The sequence below is a fragment of the Esox lucius genome, chromosome 14, assembly GCF_011004845.1.
Source record: "Esox lucius isolate fEsoLuc1 chromosome 14, fEsoLuc1.pri, whole genome shotgun sequence".
Taxonomy (NCBI): Eukaryota; Metazoa; Chordata; class Actinopteri; order Esociformes; family Esocidae; genus Esox; species Esox lucius.
Genome location: NC_047582.1, coordinates 1,862,611 through 1,890,214, shown reverse-complemented (window position 1 = coordinate 1,890,214; position 27,604 = coordinate 1,862,611). Strand labels below are relative to the sequence as shown.

The following is a 27,604-nucleotide window of genomic DNA, read 5'->3' as shown; positions in this document are numbered from 1 at the left end:
ACATTTACCTTGATTGCCATTTATCTTGATTGGATGGGTTAGGAGATAATGAATCAAATGAGACATTTTTTATTCTTATCTAAAAATGTGTGAAGTTTATAACAGGTAGAAACAAGATGGCCTGAAAAATCAGATTGCAGGCTTTTATCTTGGTAAATAGAACGTCATAGTCATTAAGTATAACTAACATATTACGGTTTGTTGGTTTTGTGGGTTGTTATTGTAAAATATAGTGTTTTTAATGACTTATGTGGTTAAAGATTCCCTGGAGATTTGATATATTGTCAGTGGGTGTATGAAAGTGGTGCTCACAAGCTAAATTTGTGTACAGTTGTATACTGCTTTACCCATTTTGTATGATGAAAGACATTGACTGTACATTCATCTCTTTAGTGTCTATTTCATAACATACTGTATTTATCTTACTTTATCAGATACTGTGTAATTCACAAAATTATTCTATGTCTTTGGCATTCTATGTAGAGTCATTTGGGCTCTGTAAACATTGTGCTTTATTAGGTTGTGTCCCAAATAGCCCATAAGGCCACTGGTCAAAAAAGTGCACTATGTATCGAAGAGGGGTGCCATTTAGGATGGAATATAAACCTGGTTGAGTGTTCCTCCCTCCACTAGCTGTTCTATTAATGTAGTTTACATCGTGTGTTGCTGCTTGTTCTGCTTTGCTAGGTTCCATGAAGTCCAGAAGCTGCCAATGATCACCATACAGAACATTCATCAACAGATGAATAAACAGCTATGCAAATGGTCCCTTAGAACCATTTTATCAAGTATATTACAGGGTCCCTGCATGATTGAACCAAAGATGAGAAGTGTGTCTAGTGAAAACTTACTTGTGTCTTGGTGTTATCTATCAGATATTTATGGTGATAAGACCTGTTTAATATTTATTTACAGTATCTTTCCTTTCTTACACTTTGGTTGGTTTCTACAGAAATTGTAAAAAGAGACTTTAGTTATGTTGCACCCTATAAGTGTTATGAATTACAGAACATTAAAACAGATTATTGTAAATGTACATGTCTAGCTCACCATCACATGTAGCATGTGGTTGGTTGTGGAACACAATTGGTAGGTGATAGCTTGGATTTACTGTGGCAGAGCCTCTTAGTAAGACACTGATATTCAGGGGAAGGTTATTATCCTAGTGCTACAATTTGAGTTTACATACGTCTTCCATGTAGGCTGACTCCTTACTTCTTGTAATCAGGCTTACTACCACACACTTTAAACTGGACTAGCGGCTTTCTGTTTGTTCACTCACTAAGGGCTTTCCAAATGGTCTTAGTGTTGTCAGCCTCAAAACACGCATAGAATGTATTGAGCTTGTTTCAGATACAGGCATCAGTAGACATGATCTTGCTTGATTTATGTACCTTTGTGGTCCTTGATCAGTCTCACATGATTTTTAAGTCTGAGTTGTAAAACATAGCGTAAAACCCCCTATTCTCGTTATAGCCAACAGCAGTTTCGAAATTTATCTTGTACCGATTAATCATTTGATCAAGCCGTCAATGTTTAGTGACTATTAGTTACATAAAGATTTTAGCTACCATGTCAAGAATTACCATTTCTGAAATGTCAGTTGAAATATTAATATTTTCAGTTATTGCGAAAGTCAAATTTCAAAATGTGCAACTTGTCTAAAACAATTTCCATACATGACATTTTTAAGGAAGGAGGAAGGACTGTAACATGTGTTTGTGAAGCAGTGGTCCCAAGTTCTAGTTAGATATTTACCTAATCAGGAAAAATGTATAGTCACCAAGAGAACAGATTAACATACTTTACACATGCCTTGTTCTATTTAAACGAATTTATGCAATTGGAGAGCAGTCAGTGTGTTAACAAGGCAGGTCCCTTTCCTTTGGAATGACAGACTGACTGAAATGTAGATTTTACATCAACCAGACCAAAAAGATAACTGACTCCCCTTTAAGCAGACATAACAAACAGCTAACAAGCTATGTACCAGTCAAGACAAGAGTTTGGCCCAGTGTCAACTTACCTCTGACTGATGCAGCGTGTGTGCATCCCAAATGGCACCCTATAGAGCCCTCTTCAAAAGCAGTGCTCTATGAAGGGAATTGGTGACATTTGGAATGCAGGCAATGCTAATACAAATAGATAGTGAACTAAGGATATGCATATTCAAAACACTATATTTCACTTCACTGGGCACAGGGATGCTTACTGAGCTGCGCCTTTAAAAGACATGCATAGTTCTGTGTTCACTTTTCTCTGCACCAAAATAGGACACCGGAGGACAGAGTAGAGAAACAAAGGCACTTGCTTTTCTGGTGTCTTTTCACAGTGGAATTAGTATGTAACATAATCTCTGTTTTGGTGACTGCTTGAATAAAATAAAGTCCTCTCTGTATCAGATTTTCTCTCACAAGCCATATGGCTGTCTCTGAATATAATTTCTGGCTAGTCAAGTTATACATTACATTATTGGCAGATACAAAGGGTCTTTGTCATGTCAGTGCAAAAAAACAACAATTTGACATTAATTTGTTTATACTGGTCAATACTTTAGAGGAATGGTAAATCCAATAGATTTAATGCAAAACATTTTACGTCTTTACGTATTATTCATCAATTAGTCATTGATTTTTCAAATTAAACTGAAACTTCAACAGGAAATGGCTCATGCAGCTGGAACTTGCTTGGCAAAGCAGCTATGGCATGCAACTGTATACAATCCTCATGTATGCTTGTTTAACAGCTTCCAACGTTTCAAATGACAGTATTTCTAGTGCAGTACTTTTCACTGAGCCATGTAGGCTCTGGTCAAAAGAAGTGCACTACAGAGGAGGTACAATGTAATTTGTTATGCAGATTGGGACATTCTGTAGGTCAATTGATCTTAATAAGGACAAAGAAATCCGAAGGACACATGGTGAATTACAATACGTTTGTATGACGATCTATCCTTAAAATGCCTAAGAAATTAAGGAATGAAATGATGGAATGACAAGAAAACAGTTCCATTGGGTCAGCTACCAATTTTTTTCAAGCTCTCTTAACGTAGATATGGTGTTTTTTTTCCTAGTCAGAATATTCTTAGTTCATTTCTAAACATTAAACTCAGCAATGGTGGGAGTAATGTTGTTCTCCATGGCATTAGTCAGAAAATCTTGTATTGTCCTGGTATTGTTTGAAATCACTGACTCTACATATTAAGTGTGATCCACTCTATTCCTCTCAAGAGTGTAATGAACTATGCAACCTTTTCTGTCAACTATCTTAAACCCATCTAAAAGTGTAATACCCAGATATTCAGACCAATAGTCTAAACTTTCTAGAGGCACATCTTACATTATCCTAATGAAGGTTGCTGACGCCTGAAACTAAAACATTAATCAAAGTGTTGAAGGGTCACACCTGCTTTTTTCTAGCCAGCAGAAAGTATGAAATGGTAATGTCAAAGTCACAATGAGTAACGGCTTGGAACTTCCCTTAAAAGACCACTCAGTGATACAGGACATCCTGAGGAAAATAGGCCCTGTCTGGAGGAACTACGTGAAACTACAGGGCATGCAAGAAATGAAGCAAAAATACAGACAGGGAATCATTGCAACAGACCATTCACTCCTATGACTAGCAGAAGGGTCAATGAGTGTGAGATTAATGTGGGGGAATGAGAGCAAGTGAGTCAGGTCAATCAACCTGCAAGGAATGCAGTAGATGAATGCACAGGGCCGGATATATCATTCAGGGAGTCAGCAAAGCTATGAACCTTGTAACTAACAGTAACATTCGGGGGAGGGAGTGAACTGAGACAGCTTGAATTGGATCAGAATTTAGAAAATAGGGTACTTTAAAAAGACCAAGTTTATAACGAGATTAAAACGTGCTATTTGTAATACATGCGCCCCTCCCCCAAAACGTTTTTTAGACAGATCGGTCCAGAAAAACCTACCACACAGACCAACATTGCACCTTCTCAGCCTGAAGTGATATTATTTAAACACTACTAAGATTGTGTGAGTTTCTCGGCCACAAAATAAATAAAATATCTCTTCTCCCTCTTCCCTCGCTTACCGGCGCAGCACTGCCATGGAGGAGAACGGAGGGAGTAGAGGGGAGGGGTTGAAACACTTTAATCCTATTGTCTATCCGCCGGACAGCCGGTGCGCGCGGCTTGTTCGTTGGAGGACCTTTTTTAACGTTTACGTTGGAGGTAGCGGAGTATATTACTTTCTTTATTTTAACCTAACTGTAAACCGTCTTATTTGAGAAACATTTGAACTGCGTGTTATCGGGTCAGTAATAACATATGTTTTACTTGTTGGTAATACTTTTTTTCCTCGTGACTTTGGCTATTTAAGCTGTTGTCGTACGCTCATTTACATTTAACCGAATATACTTTTTAGAATCGATATCTAACCATTTCTACATTGCCGCTTAGGTATTTTGTAGAAAAAGACAAAGGTATTGTTATTGAATAAGTATTGTTATTGTTTCTGCAGCTATAAAGAACAAGGAATGAATTCCCTGTAAAAATTGCATTACATTATTCCTGCAATGCATGATAGAGAATCATAGATATGATTAACAGACAAATGGCTGACGCAGGGCATGCAAACAGCTAGTCTATTTCCAGAGATCTTTGGGTAAATTAGAAGTGTTTTGAAGAGATTTAATTGGCATTCCTTGCGTGTTGATAAAAGAAGATCTTGCATAATTGCTTTTTGTTTTAGTATAAATCATTAACCTATATCCTATGCAGAGGTGGTGCTCACAAATGACAGTGGAATGGATTTCGTTCAATCTTGTTAATTAAAATACAGTTCGCACTGCAGCACTACCGAACATCAGCATGGTGCAACATACTTTCTTTTCCAGTTCTAATCATTTTTATTTAAATGTTGTTTAGTTCACTAGCATGAGTTGCATTTTACCATTTAATGTCAGGTCTTAAAATTGGCTGAATAATCGTTTTGGTTAAGATGGGGCTCAGAAGACAAAGCACAGATCTGGTCTGCCAAAATCAGGGGCACATGAGACATGTCTGGATCTAATCAGGTGGGTCATGAGCCTGGGTCATTATTATTTGTTCTTTCACAAATGGATCACAATGCATCAACCTATCTGGAGAAATGAAACAATACATCAACCAATCTGGAGAAATAGCTTAAGTCAGAATCAGAGACACAGAAAGACATGGGCAGCCAGCCAGAACAGGTAAAAGGGAATGTAAACACGTGTGGGAGGAGAAAATGTTTTGACCACCTGCCATGGCTGCCAGAAATTGGTATGCTCATTAAATAGAAATCAGTCATCAACTTCATCTCAGTTGCTAGAGCCGGTTGGTTCCATAGGTAAAGTGTCCTCTCCAAGAAATTAGGTGCTCTTTGAAGAACCTTTGACAGGTAAGTTGTGTGCTTGGTTAATTTAGTGATTTCATAATCATCTCCTTTTTTATCCTGATGTGATTTAATAGGAACCAATTTTTTAAAATTAAAATCTAATTGGGGTGATGTTGCATCACAATGTTAAAATCCCATAGTAGCTTCACCATAAGAGGTTTTTATCCGTTAGTATGCCACAGAGGCAAGTGGTCTGGCAGTCAAATTATATGGGCACCTGTTGATAGCAAGGCTAAAAGCTATCATGACAGATCTTATGAAAGGCAAATATAAAGAGAAAGCAGTGTTACTACAAACATGCACCTGCGTTCCTTTACAAAGGAGACTCTTACTTTATGCCTTCGTTCCAACTCTGGTCATGTGGTTTGTTAGTTTTGTTCTGTAACTATTTGTTCTTAGTTCTTTGTAAGCAGTAAAAGTTAATACCCTATATTTTCTATCTCATTTAATTCTTAAACAATCTTTGTTTTAATGACTCTTACATTTAAATATTTGTACCTGTTATTTAATTCCCAATGTCATATATTTTGTATAGCCATTCATTAGGCGAAGTTAACATATGCAGAAGGCATGATGAGGCAGTGATCACTACTTGTACAGGTGCATAAAAAAAGAATATTGTGGAAAAGTTTAATTTTTTCATAATTCAAATCAAAAAGTGACACCTTCATATATTCTACATTCATTACACATGAAGTGAAACATTTCCAGCTTTTTGGTTTCAATCCTAATGATTACGGCTTACAGCTCATTGAAATCAAAAATCCATTATCTTAAAATATTAATATAAAAAATTTGCAATACAGAAATGTCATACTGAGAAGAGCTCTAATCAGCTAATTAACTCCCTGAGCCTACACACAACCACAATCATGGGGAAGACTGCTGACAAGTTGTCCAGAAGACACTCGTTGACGCCCTCCACGAGGAGGGTAAGCTATGTAAGGTCATTGCTGAAAGGGCTGGCTGTTCACAGAGTGGTGTATCAAAGCATATTCATGGGAGGTTTACTGGAAGGAAATAGTGTGGTAGGAAAAGGCGCATAAGCAACAGGGATGTCCGCAGCCTTGAGGAGATTGTCAAGCAATGCCGATTCAAGAACTTGGGGGAGCTTCACAAGGAGTGGAGTGAGGCTGAAGTCAGTGCATCAAGAGCCACAGACGTGTCCAGGAAAATGGGCTACAAGTGCTGCATTCCTAATGTCAAGCTACTCCTGAACCAGAGACAGTGTCAGAAGTGTCTTACCTGGGCGAAGAAAAAAATTACGGGACTGTTGATCAGTGGTCCAAAGTCCTCTCTTCAGATGAAAGTACATTTTGCATTTCATTTGGAAATCAAGGTCCCAGAAGAAGAGTGGAGAAGCACAGAATCCGAGTTGCTTGAGGTCCAGTGTGAAGTTTCCACAGTCAGTGATGATTTGGGGTGCCATGTTATCTGCTGGTATTGGTCCACAGTGTTTTATCAAGTCCAGAGTCAATGCAACCATCTACCAGGAGATTTTAGAGCACTTCATTCTTTCATCTGCTGACAAGCTTTATGATATGAGATCCTGATTTCCTGATTTTCCTGATTGGCTAGCCAACTCGCCTGACCTGAATTCCATTGAGAATCTATGGGGTATTGTCAAGAGGAAAATTAGATACACCAGACCTAACAACACAATCAAAGCAACCTGGGCTTCTATAACACCTCAGCAGTGCCACAGGCTGATTGCCTTCATACTATGCCGCATTGTTGCAGTAATTTGTGCAAAAGGAGCCCCAACCAAGTATTGAGTGCATAAATTAACATACTTAGGAAACCTTTGCAGGTGTTTTGAGTTAATTAGCTGATTAGAGCTCTTCTCAGGTCAACATTTCTGTATTATACATTTTAATTCAAATATTTTGAGATACTGGATTTTGGATTTCAACAAGCTGTAAGCCGTAATTATCAAGAAACAAAAATGGCCTGAAATGTTTCACTTTATGTGTTATGAATCTAGAATATGTGTCACTTTTTAATTTGAATTACAGAAAAAAAGAAATTCTTCACAATATTCTAATATTTTGCACCTGTACACTATTTCATATAGCAATCCCATAAGAAAAACAATACATTGAGAATACAGATTTGGATGTAGTACGCGTGAAATATCAAAAATAGCCCTTATATTTATGTAATACATTTTGTAATGTATTATAACGCATGACAGATTTTTTAAAATGCATTTGACGTGTATATTTAGAATTGTAATTGATATATATTAATTATTTCAGGCATTTTATGCTTTATTGGATGGGAAAGTGGTGATAAGCTTTTTGAGCCCCGTTTTTCTTCGTACTACACCACTTATTTAGCCATCCTGTTGACCGAATTACAAGTACATAACTGACTGTCAAAGCCAAGCTTCTGGCAAACGTGTTATGAAGCCATTCCAAACAATATATCCCAAATGTTTTCCTAACCATACATGCGTGCACAACTTGGGCCCAGGTGATAGCGTGCCTCTGAAGACTGACTTCCCATCCAGAGTTAGTCATTTCTTTGTCAAACTTGTTCGTCATGAACTGGCTGGTCTTCTGGAATGAATGATTTTGTATTGTGTTAATGGAAGAGGAGTGGTTAGGATAGATGTATGTACACAACATTCTTTGCGTCATGGGAGAAGTGTATGTAAACATTGCGTTGCTAAATGGTATAGTACAGCACGCAACATATGATGTTTCTCTCCCCTTTAGTCATTTCCTAAATGAATGTGGACATTGAGCTCTTAATGGGTCTCAACTCCTTTGTGTGTGATGGGGCTGGAGCAGATGCCCTGTAAACACTAAACAAGACAACAGGAAACATTACCCCCGGGGTCAGTGGACATGTTAGTCTTTTACCTTTTTATAATGCATTAAAAAGCCTGAAAATATATATTTACTTAAAACAAATGGGGCAAGTACACATTTGATTAGCCATTTTATGGCTTGGATGTGGAATCTGTTTAGGTTCCAGTTGGTTCCAGATGTAACGCACAAGTAGAATGCGCAGTGTGGTACTGGAGAGAAGAGTCCTTGGCATGGGTGGGCAAAGTCTTGTTTCAGGCCTTCTGCTGTATGGCAGGGAGCTCCGCCCCATTGAAGTACTGGGCACCACCCACTGCGGCGCCATGCTGTCTTTTCCATGCAAGGATTACAGTAACATCCTAAGCAATTGGACTGACAGGAGTGGACATATTATCAGCGTGATAACGGGATGAGGTCATTGAGAAGGGATCTCACGGAGGCCATAAATCGGTTCGGTCTGGTGGGCATTCTCCTGGCTGTAAGAGGCCATGTTTAGAGGCCTTGAATTTGCATACACACACACACATACACAAACAATAAAATACACACAGAGACACAAATCTATGATAGTCGCATCCACATGCCCACACAGACATTACACACGCCCACACAGACAGAACTTAATCTCTCTGTTTGTCTGCACCTTAATGACATCATACTGGTCAAGGCGTCAATGATCCCTCTGACTGAACCCACCTGTAATTACACACCATCATAACACCACAGACACACTACCGACAAGCATCATTCAGACTACAAATTACACTAATTATTAAATAATTATGTTTGTTACAGTGGCAATGACAGCAGAGGGTATTTACTTTAATGCTGTATAATGATGTTCTGTGATGTTACAATGGTATGTTATACTTTTAATGGGATGGGATGTTAGACTAACAGTTACAGGTTTTGGCCAGTGGATACTAGATTGCTGGATGATATCCCAGAACTGTCAAGGTGTCATTCTGACCTTGAGCAAGGTACTTAACCCTAACCGCTTCAGGGTTTCTATGAATGATGGTTGATTCCTGGCTCTAAACCCACTGTCTAACAATGTCTTAGGGGAGAGCAACATGCAGAAAATTAATTTCCATGTCCCCCCTACACACTTATACAACCCAGAGTAATTATGGTGTATGTATTACATTTGACATTTTTACATTTTAGTCATTTGGCAGAAGCTCTTATGCAGAATGACTTAGAGTTATTTCATTAATGTTAAGACAGCTAGCTGAGGCAACCACAGTACCCACTTATAGTAATTGTAGGTACATCTTACTCAATGAATTAGCTGTAAGTTACACAGGCTTAATGTGGTAGGTGAAACCACACAAATATAACAACCTGGGTATTTGAATTTGTATTATGTTGTTATTCATAATACAGATAATTATGAATAGCATCATAACACAAATTATGATGTTATTAATCATTCTGAATAACATAATTTAATGATATTCTGAAAATTGACAGTTTGCCATTTATTAGATATTGACAGCTTGCCAGCTGAAGGCAAACTTTCAATATCTAACACTAAGACATTTTTGTACTGGATCTTTGGTTTTTGTGTAAGGCTTTGGTTTTTTTCCCAGGAGGAGACAGGGAGCGGATGACAGCGAATCATGAGACCTACCTTCTCATGGCCAGCACCCAGAATGACATGGAGGATTGGGTGAAGACCATCCGGAGGGTCATATGGGCACCCTTTGGTGGAGGTTAGTACAGGTCCCATCACAAACCCAGGTCTGTAGGGTTGATTGCCACGGGGGCCTGGAATGAAAACGTGTGCACTCGCTACTTCTCTGGATTACAGCATCTGATAAATGTTTAAAAGGTTTTTTGTGCCGATGTAACGTTTGGCCTGCTTTTTCTATAAATGTTTCCGTCCATGTCTATAGGCGTAATCTTTGGACCTGTTTCAACAAAACACATTATGATAATTCTCTCTGAATATTCAGCCGTGTGAGATGTTTTTATGCTAGTTGTTACATCTAGAGCCTATTATACAATTTTGTGGGGAAGACAAATGCTCACGTTGATGCTTTGATGCGCAAACAATGCTGCATTTGTTTTGGAATTATTCGGTCTTGGAAACCTCTTTGTGTCTTCTAATGTGCTAATTCATACAGTGTTTCATAGTAGCTTCTTAACTTGTTTTGTTTTTTACTTGCATTGCTGATGCTGGTGCTTGTGGTGCAGTTTGTTATTGATTGCAATCAGCCAACAAACTGCTCTGGCCCCTGTGTCTGTAAGTCTGGCAGGCTCCCATACCCCAAATCTCTTTCCTAGCTCTGTGGCATGAATAGAAGGCTCTCTCATTTTTCGGGCCGACGGCCCCTCTGTTTTCAGTGCAGGGAGTTTGATGTCTATTGCAGTTGACTGCTCTTCAAAAGGCAGAGTCATTTGTCAAAGATGCCACCGGAGAGCTTTGGCTCGGTGCTAAAGCTCCCTGGCCTGCGACCACAACACAGCACAGCAGCCTCAACAGCCAAGCTTGTATTTTGGAGTGGGCTTCTTTTCACATTCTGCAGCAGTGGAGGTTTTGGATCACATATGCACACACATGTGCGCACACACACACACATGCACACTGAAGTGAGATTATTAGAGAGATAAAACCCAAGAGATTAAAATCATCATCCATGTTCTGTTCATTTGGTCTGAGCCTCAGAGGGAGGGAGCTCCCTTAACCAAAGGGTTTTCAGTCCAGAATAGCATCAGCGGCTTCAGTTGCTGTTTCAACCCCCACAGCGGTCCTGTCAAATCACCACTGAGCTGTTCTGTGATGTTACATTAACCACCGACTAGGGCTCAATATAAAAGAAGAGGCAAAAAAGGAACTTATTTTTTAATTATATAGGAAATGTCACTCTTGCTTTTTAATGTGGAACACTGGAATTGCAATTTCAGTTTACTTCCTTCAGTCACTGAGTTAGAGGATCATTTATCCAAACTGTTCTGGTTGGAGACCTGTCCGTTAACCCACCTGAGAAGTTTTATTATCCGAGGAAGTACCTCCACAGCGTATAGGTCTCAGGAAGAAGGAGTTTCATCCACCTTGACACAATCTCCCTGGTGTGACCTTACATGGGCCACAGTGAAATGTTGCCAGGTCAACCAGGTACAACCCCAAAGAAGTGTATAGTTTCCAGTATGTTCATTTGTTGAAGTCTAGGGCCCCCCCCATTCATCCCAGCAGCTGTCTATTCTGCTTCCCTATCACTCCTTTCTAAGCTTTGCAGCTATCACCTTCTTTAACCCTTTGGCGCGTACGATCACACTGGTGTGATCAATCTAGAGTGGTCCCTGGAGCGTACGATCACACCGGTGTGATTAGAACGTCATGTTTAGAACGCACCATTAGCATACCTAGCTACAAGTAACGTAACAATGGCTGGTAAAACCGCGCTATTATTTACTCACATTTAGCTCAAACAGTGTTTATAACTTTATTTCCTGATTGTAATTGTTTCAAGACCATACTATGATATTAACCAGGTAGAAAGCATTCAAATCGGGACAAGAAGTGTTAGTTACGTACCAACAGACAGCCAACACTAATGCACAAAAACGAATTATATTAGCGACTACTACCGATCAAAACCATTGCAAAAACTTTCTAGAAGTTACGTTCCCCGTTGTATGCATTTTATATAGTTTATTCATTTTCACTGCACTGAATAACTGGTCACGATTTGTTAGCTAGCAGGCAGCTGACGTTTGCTAGCGGTTAGCTGACGTTTTCTAGCTAGCTACAGTAATAAATCAACCAACTTTTGCAGCTCTTAGAATTCGAGTCAACGAGAGAAGCTTGCAATGCAATGCATGTAGTGTTCCTTACCTAGCAAGATGACTGTTCAAATGCTGGCGTGAGTTCAAATGCTGCAGAGTACTGAAGTCACGTGCAAAAAAACTCACGCTGGGGGGTCGGTAAGGAATATTTCAAACTCACGCGTGAAAAGGTTAATCCCATTCTTATCAATTGTCAATTATGCCCTTGCCTCACACCAGCAACTCTCCAGCACATTCTGAAGGGTTGGAAATCAAGACATGTCTACCAGGACATCTACCAAGAAATCAAGACATGTCTACACTCACCTAAAGGATTATTAGGAACACCTGTTCAATTTCTCATGAATGCAATTATCTAATCAACCAATCTCATGGCAGTTGCTTCAAAGCATTTAGGGGTGTGGTCCTGGTCAAGACAATCTCCTGAACTCCAAACTGAATGTCAGAATGGGAAAGAGCCTGGCATGGTTGTTGGTGCAAGACGGGCCGGTCTGAGTATTTCACAATCTGCTCAGTTACTGGGATTTTCACGCACAACCATTTCTAGGGTTTACAAAGAATGGTGTGAAAAGGGAAAAACATCCAGTATGCGGCTGTCCTGTGGGCGAAAATGCCTTGTTGATCCTAGAGGTCAGAGGAGAATGGGCCGACTGATTCAAGCAGATAGAAGAGCAACTTTGACTGAAATAACCACTTGTTACAACCGAGGTATGCAGCAAAGCATTTGTGAAGCCACAACACGCACAACCTTGAGGCGGATGGGCTACAACAGCAGAAGACCCCACCGGGTACCACTCATCTCCACTACAAATAGGAAAAATTGGACAGTTGAAGACTGGAAGAATGTTGCCTGGTCTGATGAGTCTCGATTTCTGTTGAGACATTCAGATGGTAGAATCAGAATTTGGCATAAACAGAATGAGAACATGGATCCATCATGCATTGTTACCACTGTGCAGGCTGGTGGTGGTGGTGTAATGGTGTGGGACACACTTTACTTGGCACACTTTAGGCCCCTTAGTGCCAATTGGGCATCTTTTAAATGCCACGGCCTACCTGAGCATTGTTTCTGACCATGTCCATACCTTTATGACCACCATGTACCCATCCTCTGATGGCTACTTCCAGCAGGATAATGCACCATGTCACAAAGCTCGAATCATTTCAAATTGGTTTCTTGAACATGACAATGAGTTCACTGTAGTGAAGTGATATTTCTGTGCTATGTTTTATGTTCATGTATCCCCTGGGAGGTGGGAATGCACAATCATATCAAATGTAATTTTTCAGTCTTGTGTGTGAATAATGTTACCAAAGCAGAGGATAGCCAGCCAAAAGATTTCTAGATCTAATTTCTGTGCCAGCAAGGTGTAATATGTTATTCTGAGTATGACAATTAACCCTAATTGCTCCTGTAAATCACTCTGGATTAGAGTATCACCTGAATGACTAAAACATGCAGCAATGCCCTAATGTGTGTATGTTAACATAACTTGGTAACCCTTCCTGTGAATTTGTTTTCTGTGGATATCCACAGTCTGAACTGAGTCTTAATTTTTTATGTGTATAGTTCATCTTCCGTTAGTCAGGATTTCTTCTAAGGGGCCACCTTTTTGCGTTAGTTATTTTGTGATCAGAAGACTCAGAAGGGTACATTTTGATTTTGTGTTTGATTTGCATGTATTCAGTGCCCACTGAGCAGGTAAATCCTGTAGACTACTGTATCGTAGGGATTTCTGTTGTGAAGCGACAAAACACGTATACACACACGCACGCACACATCCACACACACAAACACACAGGGCTTCCATTAGGAACATTTGTCACTGGAGAATGTAGATGTCACCATTTTATTTTCTAGAACAAATTACCCAGAAACATAGCCTAAAACACTACAAACTAAACCAACAATTGCAACAGAACCAGTGGTTCACCAGACCTGAGCTTTCGGGGCTCTAGCACTGGATGTTTTTGGATCGGACATTAACCGTAACCATAACACAACGCTGCAGGTAAAGTCCTGTTAATGAGCCTCAGCTAGACAAAGTTGACTGCTTCATTCCCCTTTCTTCATATGCCTTCTTCCCCCTCTAGAAGTCTCCTGTTTAGAGTAGGGGAACTAGAGTCAGTGAGATGAAATATAAAACTCAAAATGTCTTTTGTGTAATGTTTGATTAAAAGGGCATTAGCACAACAACTGTATGTACCAATTACTAATGTTAGCAGTGATATATTTGTGTCATAAAAACAAAAAGGTTTCCTGAACACAACCCAGAACATGCTAATTTTAATTTTGCGGTAGAATCTCTTTCCTTGACGTTGGTCTATCCATAAACTACCACAAGTTCCAGAATTCATAGCGAGCGTAGATCGCCTCCTGAATACAGTTAGTTGGCTGGCCCTCATTACACACCCGGCGCCTATCTCACTGGTACCAACTAATTTACCAGTCCTTGCAAGGCAAAAGCCCCACTGTACCTAAGCTCACTTGTCACCTTAGTTTTACAAACCCGCAGGCTGCGCTCAAGCAGGTACTTCTCTCTGGCGCAATGGTCTTTTTTGGTGGAATGAACACATTCAAGCTGTGCACTTTTCAGTCAAAGGTGTGGGATCACTTTGGGTTCAACAACATTGCAGGGAAAAAAAGCTAGACATGTCTCACGCTGCATGTAATTCGTGTTGCACAAAAATCATGTAGGCCTACTGTACTTGGGTAATACCACCTGACATAATTCAGAGGTGAACATTGTGACAGCAGTGAAACCAAAACAACAAACCCTGGATAGTCTTCTTAACAGACTACCCCACAATTTGAATGGGCAAAGCGAATCACACAATCTGTGACATACTTTGTAATGAAAACAAAAGACTCAAACAAAACAAACAGCGGCAGCAACCAATGACGTGGGATATTCCATACAAAGGAGAAACCAAAATGAACTACACCAGCATGGCAAAATCAAAGGACTCAAATAGGGTCCCCAATTGGAGGCAACATCCAACACCTGCCTCCAATTGGGGAGACCAAAAGGATTGGAGGTGGCTAGATGCCACCTCCTGTCCTGTCCTGGCTATGCCCCCAGCCCAGTGCAGAGATGGCTAGGGGCATAGCCAGGACGTGACAGTGATAATATTGCATCGTGAGGTGAGGTGCCTCCCAATTCCAAGCGTACTTATTTGCCACGTTGGTCTTGTTAAACTTGTTGAAGTCCAGAGCAGGAAGTATATGGCTTTGACGTTGTAGTCTTTTAGAAAGAGGAAAAACATTGACACCTTGTACATTTATCAACATATCTGCTGATAGGAACATCACTGAAAGACATCTGATGTGTCTATCAATCAAGGACTCACTTCTTTTGGTCAATAATGCATGAAACACATCTCACTGCCCTAGAAATCAGACATGATACACACCACCTAAGGTCCCTCCAGGGCGAAGTGTTTACTTACAATTGTTTAGTTAAAAAAAAATTATAATTCCAATGTTTCATTTTCCCACTTGCTTTGGCAATGTAAACACATTTCCAATGCCAACAAAGCCTTTTAAATGGAAATGGCTTACAAATCGAGAGACTGAGAAGAACAGTGAGACCGACTGATGCTGACTGAGAAAGAGGTTGATGGAGAAGCTGTCCAAGAGACTGAGTGAGAGACAGAGAGAGAGAGAGAGAGAGGCCGAAAAACAGAGAGAGGAAAGGTGTTTTCTCTACTGCATTCAATGACAATGAGCGTGTCTAGCAGTTCTCTCACAAGCTTTGTTTTTCTCAAGTCCTTCAGTTGTTTTCCTTCAATAATTGACCAGCATGGATCAAAGCAAATGTTTGGAGGACTTAGAGGAGGGCTTTGGCTCAGTCAAGTGATCACCATGAGTGAGCACAGTGGGAATGATTAGCACTTGTGTGTGTCTTTCCGTGAGTTTGTGTGTCACCCATTGTTTTTTGTGTGTATGGTGTCCAAAACAGCAGTCACCACGTCTGACAACTGAAGACAGGGCATTTAGAGCCCTGTTCTCTGACTTTCCCTTTGTCTCTTTCTCCCTTTGTTTCTCTCACATTATTTTTCTTTGTGTCTCTGCCTCTCTGTCTCTGTTTTCCTCTTTGGCTGTACTGCATGTTTGGACTGACAAAAGGAGAATGGATGGCTAAGAGGACAAGAGGTATAGCGCTGTGAAGTAGAGAGGCACATGTGTGTGAGCCAGGAGCGCTCAGCAGGCAGTCAGCCTGAGGAGTTGACCCAGCAGGACCTGCGAGTGTTGAAGGAGTTTACTAATTGCCGGTACTAAAGCTGACAATCCAGTCTTCACCCTGGACCAAACAGCAGAGTAACCAGAGAGTCCATATTCAAGTGAAAGCAAAGCGGAGTCGACTTAGACCAGCCCTGGAAAACACAGCAGGAAGAGTTGGACATTGAATCAATCCATTTGGTTTCTCACTGATTATTGTACATTCTTTTTTGTTAAGATGGGTTTTCTGGCATTTGTATGCTAAAATAAGGATAGAGACAATGGGGGATGTTACAGAAGGGAGATTTTTGCTGAAAGACCATTGGGCCTGATTCAACGACCACAGTTACATGTGACATGTGACTTCCATCAGAATTTCTGCTATTGTATCCTCTTGCTTTGGTTCATCCCTTTCTAGTTCCGTTCCTTTACTGGTGTGTTTGTGAGGATTATTGACATTCTTCTCGCTCAATTTGGTGATTAAGTGGCATGCATGGTATGTTTTTAATTTCTTTTTCTCTGACTGGGACTTGGGACTGTGGACATTGATGTGTAAGATTTGGGGAAAACTGATAAACACTTTTCGTTTCCGAAAGGAGACCAACAAACACCTTTTTTTCTGATTCATGAGCTCTCATCTTAGTGGACCCCTAGCTTGGTTACTGAATCATTGAAACCAAGTGACTGAGACCTCGCTGAAACTAAAATAAATAAATAAAGTTGTCAGTCCCATCAGATATGCCTGTCATCATCCTACATGCATCTCTCTTTCTTTCTGACCTGTCAGTTCCTAAGGCTGCAGGATAACTGTTTTGTGATCTGTCTGTACGATGTTGGAGAACAGGAATGTAAACTGTGTGCCTCTGGTGCTCTGGCATACCAAAGCTTTATTAATCAGAGCATCTAACGGAAAATCACAAGTTGCGTCAGCTTCAGGAGGGGTGAGTCATGACTCATCTCAATGTAGTGGGGCATGTAGAAAAGGTTGTTTTGAGTTATGAGCTCCCATATCAGAATAGTCAAACAAGTTTGTGCTGTGTGCTGGTGTGCTGTGGTTCTACAAGAACAATATTTCTTGAACAAATCTTGAAAGTTCTGTACTGTAAGTGGCAGAGACGGCAGCAGTAGTGATGGCCAAACAATGATTCATTAGCGTTATTTTAGCATCAGGATATTTTGCTGGCAGCGCTCAGATTTCCTTTATCACAATAAAAGCCATCATTGAAATCTATAAGGCAATTTAATTAACAATGTAGTCTGTAAAAAAGTACAGACAAGAACAACATTGGACATTAAACATGAAGTGTACAGACTCAATTGTTAACTATATTGCCTTATATATTTCAATGATGGCTTTTATTTAGAAAAAGTAAATCTGAGTTAGCACTGCTAGTATATACCCTGCTGCTAGAAGAACAGTAATGAAGCCTAGGCAGCAGTGTACACATCAATGCTACAAGTGTTATGGTCCTAAATACAGTTGTGAAAATTCATAAAAGTTGTCGCTCTCGAATTATCAAATTATGGGTGCCAAGTGCACTGTTTGAATGCAGGAAATATTTAGAGCATGGTCAAACATGTAGCCTGCAAGAGGGTCTGTTATGGTTTATGTTTATGCCAAACAAAACATCATATTCTGCGAAGAGAATAGATAATATATCCAACGTTTTTTGTTCTTACTAATGGTCAATTTCCAAGCACTTGTTGTCCCAGGTCTCATTTTTAGATTAGATTCAACTTTTTTGTAATTGAACAGTACAAGTACAGTACAATGAAATGCACTAAGCATCTAACCAGAAGTCCAAATAGAGGGCAGAATGTGTACAAGTATTAAGTATATGTATATTGCAAGTGGAATGTGTAGATGTGCATTGAAGGCAAATGCAGTACAAATTGCAATACTAAATGTGCAATTCAGGCAAATAAAGTAGTGCAGAAAGTATTAGATATAATGTATGTTAAAAGTCTGAAAACAGTTGTTTGGGTATAAATGGCAATTTCTAAATGGCATACAAGATGTGCAAACCAGGCAAATGAAGGAGTACTGTAGTAGGGTAGCATGAGCAACCGTGATCCAGAGCACTATGGTAGATGTGTGTGTAACAACTGTAGACGTGTGAGGTAAACGTGTGTGTTACTGTAAAATTGCAAGCAAAATGGCAATTCTAAATGTGCAAAGAGGCAAATTTAATGTACAAGGTGCATGTGCAGCTGGAATGCATAGATAGCAGCGGTGAGGTTAGTGAGCTAGACACATACTGGTAACTGAAAACTTCCAGTATCAGTCTTTGGCAGTGTCAGATGAGTAAAAGGAAGTAGTCCAACAAGGTCCCTGAGAGGTCGGGGTAGGTACAGTTGTGGCCTGTGCACAGAAGATGTCCTCGCAATCCGAAAGATTTGGAGCGCTTTTGCAAAGTAGAGTGGGCAAATATTACCACGTCAAGATGTGCCATGCAAATAGACTCTTACCCAAAAAGACTGAATGCTGTAATAATATCAAAAGGTGCTTCAACAAAGTATTAGTTTAAGGGTGTGCACACTTATGCAACCAGGTTGTTTTTTCTTTTTCCCCATCAAAGATTTCAGTTTGATTTCAATTGAATTGTTTACGTTATAGGTCACATTAAAGGTGGAAAAAGTTCTTACATGATTTATCTTTGTCTCATTCTGTTACATCACAAGAACCTGGCATTTTAACAGCGGTGTGTAGACCTTTTATATCCACTGTATACAGTGGGGAGAACAAGTATTTGATACACTGCCGATTTTGCAGGTTTTCCTACTTACAAAGCATGTAGAAGTCTGTAATTTTTATCATAGGTACTCATCAACTGTGAGAGATGGAATCTAAAACAAAAATCCAGAAAATCGCATTGTATGATTTTTAAGTAATTCATTTGCATTTTATTTTATTATTCACAGTTGAAGAGTACCTATGATAAAAATGGCGGACTTCTACATGCTTTGTAAGTGGGAAAACCTGCAAAATCGGCAGTGTATCAAATACTTGTTCTCCCCACTGTATGTACCATTTGTAAAGAAATGAAGGTTTTGAGTGCTGAACAGAAGGGTTAAAATTAAGAGACCACTGCAAATTGAACGCTTTTGTTCCTCACTCAAAACTTTCCCTTTCAACGTTTTGGAAAGGAAAGAAAAAGGTGCAGTGGTCTCCTAATTTCTTCCGGACCTGTTCACCGCCATAACAACAATAGATGTAAACTCCCGAGGCAGGTATAAAGGCCTGTATCTAATCATCAGGTATTCTAGATTGGTTGAGCAATGACTCCCAGTTAATTTAGTGTTTGTACACCATGTTTTGTTTACATAAATGCACAGTCCACTACATCTTGTCTTACCGCATTCCATTTCAATCCTATCTGCTCTAAAGATATCGTGGCCATCCAGCTCAATTTGTCAGGTATGTTGTTGTTAAGCCACATTTCCGTGAAAATCATGATTCTGCAATCCATAATCATATCACGCGCTCCACATCCACCTCCTCCTAGTCCGTGCCAGGCCCTCCGTCTCTCCAGTTTGTCTGTGTGTATTTGGGAGCCGGATTCAGGCTCCTGTGATCCAGTTCTGTTTTCCTCCACATCTCCACTACTCCTCCTCAAGCCTCCACACCTGCGGTTCATCCCCTCATCAGCTTGCCGCTCATTGCTAGATTGTTGTTGTTCACTACCCGGTATTAACGCTCACGGCCGCTCTCTGCTTTACAAAACTGTTTGAGTTATTGTCCTTGCTAACGTTATTCTCCTCTGTTCAGAGATCCACCACAACCTTCCTACAAACTTCCTTGTCACTACCACTACATAACCTGCGTGAAGTTGGCCCCCCACCCAATACAGAACTTCAATAATTTGTGCTCCATTTGTGCTGGTTTGTGCCGTTAAAATTTTTGTTTGTACTGCTGTCATTTTTGAGATACAAAATAAAATCACTCAACCCCCCAAAATCCTCCAAGATCGTCATATTGTTTGTGCTTTGTTTGTTCCATAAAATTTTTTGTTTGTGCTGCTTCTGTATTTTATATATTTTGGTGATCTCACTCAACAGCCCCCCAACACGCTCCAAATTGAGATTCATTTGTGCTTCATTTGTGCTGTTTTGTGCAGTTAAAAGTTTTGTTTGTGTGGCACAAACAAAGCACAAACGATTGAGCCTATTTTGAGGCAGTTTGGAGCAGGTTCAAGGGCTGGTGACTTAAAATTAATATAAAAATGCTGCACAAACTAATATTTTTAATGCACAAACCAGCACAAACGGAGCACAAATGATTGAGCCTATTTTCGATGGAATTTTCAGCATGTTGGGGGCTGGTGGTACCATAACCAATAATAAAATGTCTAATATTTAAAGCACTGAAGCTAAACAAAACTTTTATGGCACAAACCAGCACAAACGAAGGCCAAACGAATGAGCCTATTTTGACTAAATTTGGAGCATGTTGGGGGGCTAAGTGACGTCATCACCAATAATTAAATGTCTAACATATAAAATACCCATGGAGCACAAAGGAAAAACTTAACGGCGCAAACGAATCACAAACAAACAAGACTTTTTTCGTTGATTTCGGAGGATGTTGGGGGGAGTGACCTCAGAATGACCTATAAAATATTCTTTAATATCTATAAAATGATAGCATCACAAACAAAAATTTTTACGGCACAAACCTGCACAAACGATTGAGCCTATTTCGCCGAAGTTTTGCATTGGGTGTACTACTACCCCTGTTGTTAGTTTAGTCCTTGTGCAGCGTTATTCCTGTCCACAGCAAGCAACACGCCAGTGGCCCACTGGCGGCTCACTAGCTTTCTGCGGATGCTTTTTTTTTTTATAGCGCGCGTTGCAGTCGGGCCACCGGTGGGCCACTTTCATGACAATGCCTTCCAACAAAACCCTGTTCAGCGACTCGACGGCTGCCAGCTGCTTTTATGCACTAAACCCAGCAGGATGTCTCATGCCCCAATGTTAGGTTTTATTTTTAATAATCCTTTACAATAATTTTGGTCATATCACAAATGCAATGAACTGAATAAAATCTAAAAAATTTATTTCAAATAGTGCAAGATGCATACAAAAAAACATTATACCGCAAGCATACAAAATAAACAAATTGAAAAAAAAAAACATGTCAAAAAAGAGATATAGTAAAATTACAGTATTTGATGGGGAAAAGTACAAAATAAACATAATACAATACAAAATAAACAAGGGCTAGAATGCCAGTAATATACATAAGTGTGATGGATAGTTATTGAATATTATAGATACAGTGGGAATAGAAAAGTAAAATAATCACATTTTGTTGCTTTGCAGCCTGAAATGAAGACAGACAGTTTTTGTTTCATTCAGCTGTATTTACTCAGTGCAACATAAAACATCCAAGTGAAAGATATAACACCAACATGTCAGAAAAAGGGAAGTTTGGGGTCCCCTACTGGAGCTGCTGTCCCTGCGGCCTGATACCGGATAAGCGGATGAAGATGAGATGATGAGATGAGAAAAATAATTCAAAAACATAATCACTGAGTTGGAAAAAGGATCACCCCCTTGTGTCAGTATTTTGTTGAACCACCTTTTGCTTTAATTACACCCTTTAGTCTGTTGGGATATGTCTCTACTAACTTTGCACATCCAGACGTTGCAATATTTGACCACTCTTCTTTGCAGAACTGCTCAAGTTCAGTTCAGTTTGATGGTGACCGTTTGTGGACTGCTGTCTTCAAGTCATTCCACAGATTTTCAATGGGTTTAAGTCCGGGCTTTGACTAGGCCATACAAGGACATTCACCTTTTTCTCCTTCAACCACTGTGTGGTCAGTTTTGCTGTGTGCTTTGGGTCATTGTCATCTTGGAATGTAAATCTTCTTCCCATTGACAACTTTCTGGCAGAGAACAGCAGATTTTCCCCCATCCATTTTTCCTTCTATCCTGACAAGTGCTCCAGTCCCTGTTGCAGAGAAACAACCCCATAACATGATAACATGAAAGCTCAGTCATGACTGCATATGGCCTTTCTTGAGGAGAGGCTTTTTTCTTGCAACCCTCCCATAAAAGACACATTTGTGGAGAATTTATGATATTGTTGTTACATGCACACAATGACCACTCTTTGTCATGAATTCCTGCAACTGTTTCAGAGTTGCTATAGGCCTCTTGGTAGCCTCTCTGACCAGTTTCCTCCTGGCTCTTTCATCCAGTTTGGAGCGACATCCTGACCCAGGGAGGGTCTCTGTTGTACCAAATGCCTTCCACTTCTTAATAATAGACTTCACTGTGCTTCTAGGCACTGATAAAGCCTTTGAATTTTTTTTTTTTATCCATCTCCTGACTTTATAGACTTTATCCCGAAGATCTTTTGACAATGCCTTGCCACCCATAATTGATTGTTTTCTTCAGTTGCACTACCAAGGACTGAAATGCTTCAGGAAAAGCTTGTTTCATGGTGAGCTAATCAAAATGACCACAGCTGGTCACAGTTGAAAGTCAATTGGCTTTGTGTGCTATTGATAAGGTGATTAACTACACCTGGTTGGGTTTACAAGTCATTTTTAGGAGAATTGTTTTTTCTTTTTCTGACAAGTTGGTATTATATATTTCACTTGGATGTTATAAGTTGTAAATACAGCTGAATATTTTTTTATATTTTTTTGTGTCTGTTTTCATTTCAGGCTGCAAAGCAACAAAATGTGATTATTTTAAAGGGGGGTGATTCTTTTCTATACCCACTGTACATCAGTGCAATAAGCTTATGAATGGTGGCATAGCACACTACAACTACAGTCAGAACTAAGAACATTCACACACTGCTTCAAATATATTAAGAGGATAATATACATAACACTGTACATAGCAGCAGTTAAAAAAGAGTACTGTAGATTAGCAGCAATATTGGTTGTGCTGGAGATGTCATTCATATTCACGCCAGGTCCCTTGTACCACTGCGACGTCTTCTCCCACCTGCACATTCAGCTGCCCCTTTCTGGTACCTGGGGACCTGGTTCTGGACAGCCTCCTCAGTGTCATCCCATTTTTAGATGATCGAATGCTGTTTTGGTGACCGCTTTGATATGACTGTTAAATGTGAGGTCTGAGTCTATCAGAACACCAAGATAACGCACTTGATCCCTTGTTTTGAGGGCCCGAAAATCCTTTATTCAAAAGAAAATCCAATTGCATGACATTCAATACAAATGAAATATTTAATGAAGACAACATGCTAGCGAAACTATATTCTTGTTTTTACCTGATTGTAGAGCCAGCTGTGCCCTCGGCTTGACATTCTCTTCAGTCAGACCTTTATCAGAAGCTAAAAAGCACAATGAAATGTCAATAGATGGTGAAATAAACAAAACTGGCATATACATGTAATTTCGGAGAAACTGTACAGTATTGCATTGTAGTAAAGGGCATACATTCAGACAAATGCAGTTTCATGAAGGCAAGATGTTAGCGTAACTATAGTCTTGTTTTTACCTGATTGTAGAGCCAGCTGTGCCCTTAGCTCAACCTTCTCTTCAGTCAGCCGCTTGATCTTCTCCAAAAGTTTTGAAAGTAAAGACAGACAGTTAATTATTCCGTGCTAAATATCTGTTTATTTTACAATCAGAACTCAAATTGCAGTGTCCACCATGTGCAGAGCTAAAACTTCCCCCAACCTCTGCCTTCTTGCCCTTAAAATGTAATTTAAATTGACAAATAAAATTGGAAGCAACATGCTTTAATAACTTAATAATCTGGGTTAAGTGAATGAACCCACACATACCTATGTAGCAGTCCTCCACATGGTGGCGTGGAGTACTGTGCTTGCTCCACCCTAAAAATAAACATAACATTTGGTGAACAGGTAAGTATGGTGAAACCAAGTAAACATACCCATACCATACCATCTTCTTCCGCTTATCCGGGGCCGGGTCGCGGGGGCAGCAGTCTAAGCAGGGATGCCCAGACTTCCCTCTCCCCAGACACTTCCTCCAGCTCTTCCCGGGGGGACACCGAGGCGTTCCCAGGCCAGCCGGGAGACATAGTCCCTCCAGCGTGTCCTAGGTCTTCCCCGGGGTCTCCTCCCGGTGGGACGGGACCGGAACACCTTCCCAGGAAGGCGTTCCGGAGGCATCCGAAAAAGATGCCCAAGCCACCTCAGCTGACCCCTCTCGATGTGGAGGAGCAGCGGCTCTACTCTGAGCTCCTCCCGGGTGACCGAGCTTCTCACCCTATCTCTAGTAAACATTGTCTAGCTAAATGTTACTGCCAAGAGTAACGTTATCTACCTGATGTGGATGACGTTACACAAAGAAAAACGATTAAGCTAATGTTACGTATCAGTTGATAAAAGTTACAAAGAATAAGCACATTTGTGGACAAACAAACTTGTGGACACACAAAGAAACACAAGGGTATTTCATCTCATGCCAACGCTGTTTTTTTCAAGCTCAGCTTCTATAACTTGTTTTCCCGCCAATGGTTTAGAACTTGTGTTCAGCTACCAGTGACTTTGACTAAATTATTTGAATGTTAATAGAATATTGCAAACAGTCATTGTTTAATACAAAACAGTCATTAAGCCTTACTCAGTAACTTAACAATACATTTATAATAACACAGAACTCACCATAGGTAGGTGACTCGGTGTTCAATAATAATCAGTCCGATGTCCCAAAAAATCGTGATCTTCATTTGTTTCGGGAGTTCATCAAATTGTAGTAAATCAATGTCATAATCTGCATGTGGTACTGTCCAATTCAGACCATATAGCTTATACCTTACACACTTTGAAAAAGAGTTGTTCCTTTTCCTGAACGAGGAAAAGTAGAATGTGGGATTCCTAGCTTGAAAAATGTCCATTGTCTTCCCTTACGTGTTTAAACACAGTAAGGAACTGTCCCCCATGAAGCGATTAAAGTCAAGTCTATAGGCGAGTAGTTGAGCCGGTACCATGCAGTGGAAAATGGCCATTAGTTCAGGAAAAAAATTATGGTAAGCAATGGCGAGAGACTGCTGTTTCTATGTGTTTACTGTACATGTGTTTACTGTACTTGTCTACACAAAGGTAATTTACACAAGCAATTGTGCAAAAGTCAAAGTCTATTTCATTTATTAACTACCAATGTTGACCAAAATTCTGTATACTAAGATTTAACAATATTAAAATAAAGTTAATACAAATAATTAGTATAAAAGGGGTGCTAACAATTTAACAAATGCAAATAATTAAACCCATATACATGTTAATTAATGATATGTCCAAAATAGCCTAAGAAAGTTATCATGGACCCTTATTTTGAACTTCTGATTTGGGTCTCTCCTAGGTATCTTTGGTCAGAAGCTGGAGGAAACAGTACGCTATGAACGGCGTTATGGGAGCAAGCAGGCACCCATGCTGGTGGAGCAGTGTGTGGACTTCATACGACAATGGGGTCTACGGGAAGAGGGGCTCTTTAGGCTGCCAGGGCAGGCCAACCTGGTCAAAGAGCTTCAGGATGCTTTTGACTGTGGAGAGAAGCCCTCATTTGACTGGTATGTAAGAGGTTTGTTATCCATTAGATTCAAATCAGTGCATCTACAGCATATTGCCAGGGTTACCTAAGACAAGTGAAATAATGTTATAAAAGTATAAAATAGAACAAATCATAGAAAATGCAAATGTTACATTCCCAAATACAATAAGATGAGAAATATTTCACAGAAGTGCCGTTATAAAAATATATTGTGTTTGACTTTGAAAGCAGCAATATACAGTGCCTATATAAAGTCTACACTACCTTGAACTGTTTCACATTTTGTCAGTGCCTCAGAGATTCATGAATTCATATGCATTTCACATGTAAATAATCTTGTTCATACTATACATTTGAACATACACCTTGAACATTTGTATTCACAATTTTGACCCAAATTTTGACTACTCCCAATTTTGTGGTGTTCATCTCGTGACCTCAGTTTTGCCCTGAGGCAAATATTTCCTCCAAAGCAAGACCAAAATAATCCTCCAAAGCACTAAGCCACAATAATGCAGCTCTGCAAGGAATTAAATCAGATCACTACTCCTCACTTTTAGGGGATCTTTTTATTATTGTAAAATGGTATTTGATATTAAAAATATAAAGCTGAAATATCAATGTATTAGTTGTCACCACTCTTTTAATACCAATCCTAAATTCTTTTAATACCAAGGTCTAAATAATCACCTTTTAAACACTTGGTTAGTGAATTGCCAATCAAACACTGAACTATGAGCACCAAGACATTTCGAAAAGAACAAAGGGTCAACATTGTGGAAAGATACAGATCAGGGGAGGGATATAAAAAAGGACTTGAATATCCCTTGAAACATGGTTATGGTCAGTTAATGCTGCACTCCAGTCACATGACCAACTCCATTGAAATTGCCAAGATCCTTCATAAACGCTCTGTTTTAACACTTGTTGGTCTTGGGTGATTTTTTGCCAGATGTCATGACTTGGACATTTTGGGTCCTTTATTCATTTATTCATGTTACAGGTGTCATGAAATATTGTATATCTGTGTAATCAGTACACTCTCAGAAATTTTATGTGTTGGAAAGGCGGACTTCAATTGTATGTGGTAATTACACCAGAGCAGAGGACCTGTAGCGCAGTTGTAGTTATGTCTCATTATAAAACAGTAAGATAATTTTATTTTTTAGAAAAACCAAAGAACATCACAATAGAATGTTGACAGAAGAACATTTTTACATCATATTTATAATGCAAATGATGTAATACTGTGCTATATATCATAAATAGCAATCTACTTGTTATCCGGATAGGTAACATCTACAGTCATATTGGACAGAGGCACCAAAACCTACACTGGTGATGGCCAATGTACCAGTGGCTGAACGCTGTTGTTGATTTGGAGAGGACTACATGTCCCCAACTCTTTCCCATCATTCGTGCCTCCTAAAGGTCATATTTCCAGGCATTATGTCATAGTAGATGCGCTGTTTGTGATTGGGCAACAAGGAGTAGACCTACAAATGGGATAAGGTGAACTCCCCATTACATGACGTGCGTGACGGTGGCCAGTTTTGGTGCAACTCTACTTTTGCCTCATCACGCAGGGTGTGATATCCATAGGAACACAAACTATATACGGGTTGGTTCATTAGAATGTCTAGATATTAGCTAGAAGAAAACTATATGATTCTAGCGATTACCGTTCGGGATATTTATAGAAATGTACAATGTGCTCCTTCCGCGCTGAAGCAGATCGAGATGATAAATCGATTCATTAAAATGGTGATTTCACTTTCTTTAAGTGACCTCAATCTTGCCTCAGACATATCACCACAAATCACACACAATCAAAATGAGTTTCAGGTGTGCAGCAGGTCATTTGGAGAGTGGGATGCACAT

General features: G+C 39.7%; 1 protein-coding gene across 5 annotated transcripts in view; it reads left to right on the top strand.

Moving 5' to 3' along the window:
- arhgap24 (Rho GTPase activating protein 24) overlaps nucleotides 1–27,604 on the top strand; it is a 233,485-nt gene that overhangs the window by 191,783 nt on the left and 14,098 nt on the right. For 4 of the 5 annotated variants that reach the window (XM_034296914.1, XM_034296915.1, XM_034296918.1 and 1 more), the window contains 2 exons: nucleotides 9,799–9,921; nucleotides 25,535–25,742. In XM_034296914.1, coding sequence (XP_034152805.1) covers nucleotides 9,799–9,921; nucleotides 25,535–25,742 — 331 coding nt within the window. Of the gene's footprint in view, nucleotides 1–4,152; nucleotides 4,287–9,798; nucleotides 9,922–25,534; nucleotides 25,743–27,604 lie in introns of those variants that run through there. The other variant, XM_034296917.1, reaches the window with a different exon arrangement.